The sequence below is a fragment of the Procambarus clarkii genome, chromosome 36, assembly GCF_040958095.1.
Source record: "Procambarus clarkii isolate CNS0578487 chromosome 36, FALCON_Pclarkii_2.0, whole genome shotgun sequence".
In the NCBI taxonomy this organism is placed as follows: domain Eukaryota; kingdom Metazoa; phylum Arthropoda; class Malacostraca; order Decapoda; family Cambaridae; genus Procambarus; species Procambarus clarkii.
In genome coordinates, this window is record NC_091185.1 from 29,258,351 (window position 1) to 29,259,602 (window position 1,252).

Consider the following 1,252-nt stretch of genomic DNA (forward strand, 5'->3'; position numbering starts at 1 on the left):
CATAGTATGCTAGGTGACCAGCAAGAGGTTGATCAGCATAGTATGCTAGGTGACCAGCAAGAGGTTGATCAGCATAGTATGCTGGGTGACCAGCAAGAGGTTGATCAGCATAGTATGCTAGGTGACCAGCAAGAGGTTGATCAGCATAGTATGCTAGGTGATCAGCATAGTATGCTAGGTGACCAGCAAGAGGTTGATCAGCATAGTGTGCTAGGTGACTAGCAAGAGGTTGATCAGCATAGTATACTAGGTGACCAGCAAGAGGTTGATCAGCATAGTATGCTGGGTGACCAGCAAGAGGTTGACCAGCATAGTATGCTGGGTAACCAGCAAGAGGTTGATCAGCATAGTATGCTGGGTGACCAGCAAGAGGTTGACCAGCATAGTATGCTGGGTAACCAGCAAGAGGTTGATCAGCATAGTATGCTGGGTGACCAGCAAGAGGTTGATCAGCATAGTATGCTGGGTGACCAGCAAGAGGTTGATCAGCATAGTATGCTAGGTGACCAGCAAGAGGTTGATCAGCATAGTATGCTAGGTGACCAGCAAGAGGTTGATCAGCATAGTATGCTAGGTGACCAGCAAGAGGTTGATCAGCATAGTATGCTAGGTGACCAGCAAGAGGTTGATCAGCATAGTATGCTGGGTGACCAGCAAGAGGTTGATCAGCATAGTATGCTAGGTGACCAGCAAGAGGTTGATCAGCATAGTATGCTAGGTGACCAGCAAGAGATTAATCAGCATAGTATGCTAGGTGATCAACAAGAGGTTGATCACCTCAGCATCCTCATTAATCAGCCAACTGAACAATCCCTGAATAAATAAATCCTCAAAATTTACCCCTAAGAACCAAAAACCAAACTTTGATTTTACCAGAAACTCAACATTATAAGAACTTCGTGATCTTTTCATACGGTTCAGGCACAAAGTCCTCCGTCTTATGCAATCTTGGTGCACGAGAGGCGGCAGCAACACCCCCTGCCGGCTGCTCCTTGCAACATTACACAACCCTATCCAACTTCTGACATGAAGTTACCTAGAATAACGTGGCCCCGAAGAAAAAAAAGGGCACAAGACCTCCATAAAGTGTTTTAAAAAATGGGGGCCATTCTTTTCTGGCCGGAAGATTAGGGTGTTATGTGTGAGTTAATTTATGGGTGTTCCGGAGGGTTGAACAAGGCAAGTTGCTCCTTGTCCATCATGACCTGGGACCATAGGGCCATGACCCCTGCTTGACCCGGGCCACGCCTTC

The 1,252-nt window shown here is 46.9% G+C and overlaps 1 protein-coding gene across 1 annotated transcript; it reads left to right on the forward strand.

Annotated features, from left to right (window-relative positions):
• Positions 1-279: 279 nt before the first annotated feature.
• LOC138371714 (involucrin-like) lies at positions 280-825 on the forward strand. Its single transcript, XM_069336732.1, has one exon. It carries the CDS (start codon positions 280-282, stop codon positions 823-825), a length of 546 nt encoding a protein of 181 aa, XP_069192833.1.
• The last annotated feature ends 427 nt before the right edge of the window (positions 826-1,252 follow it).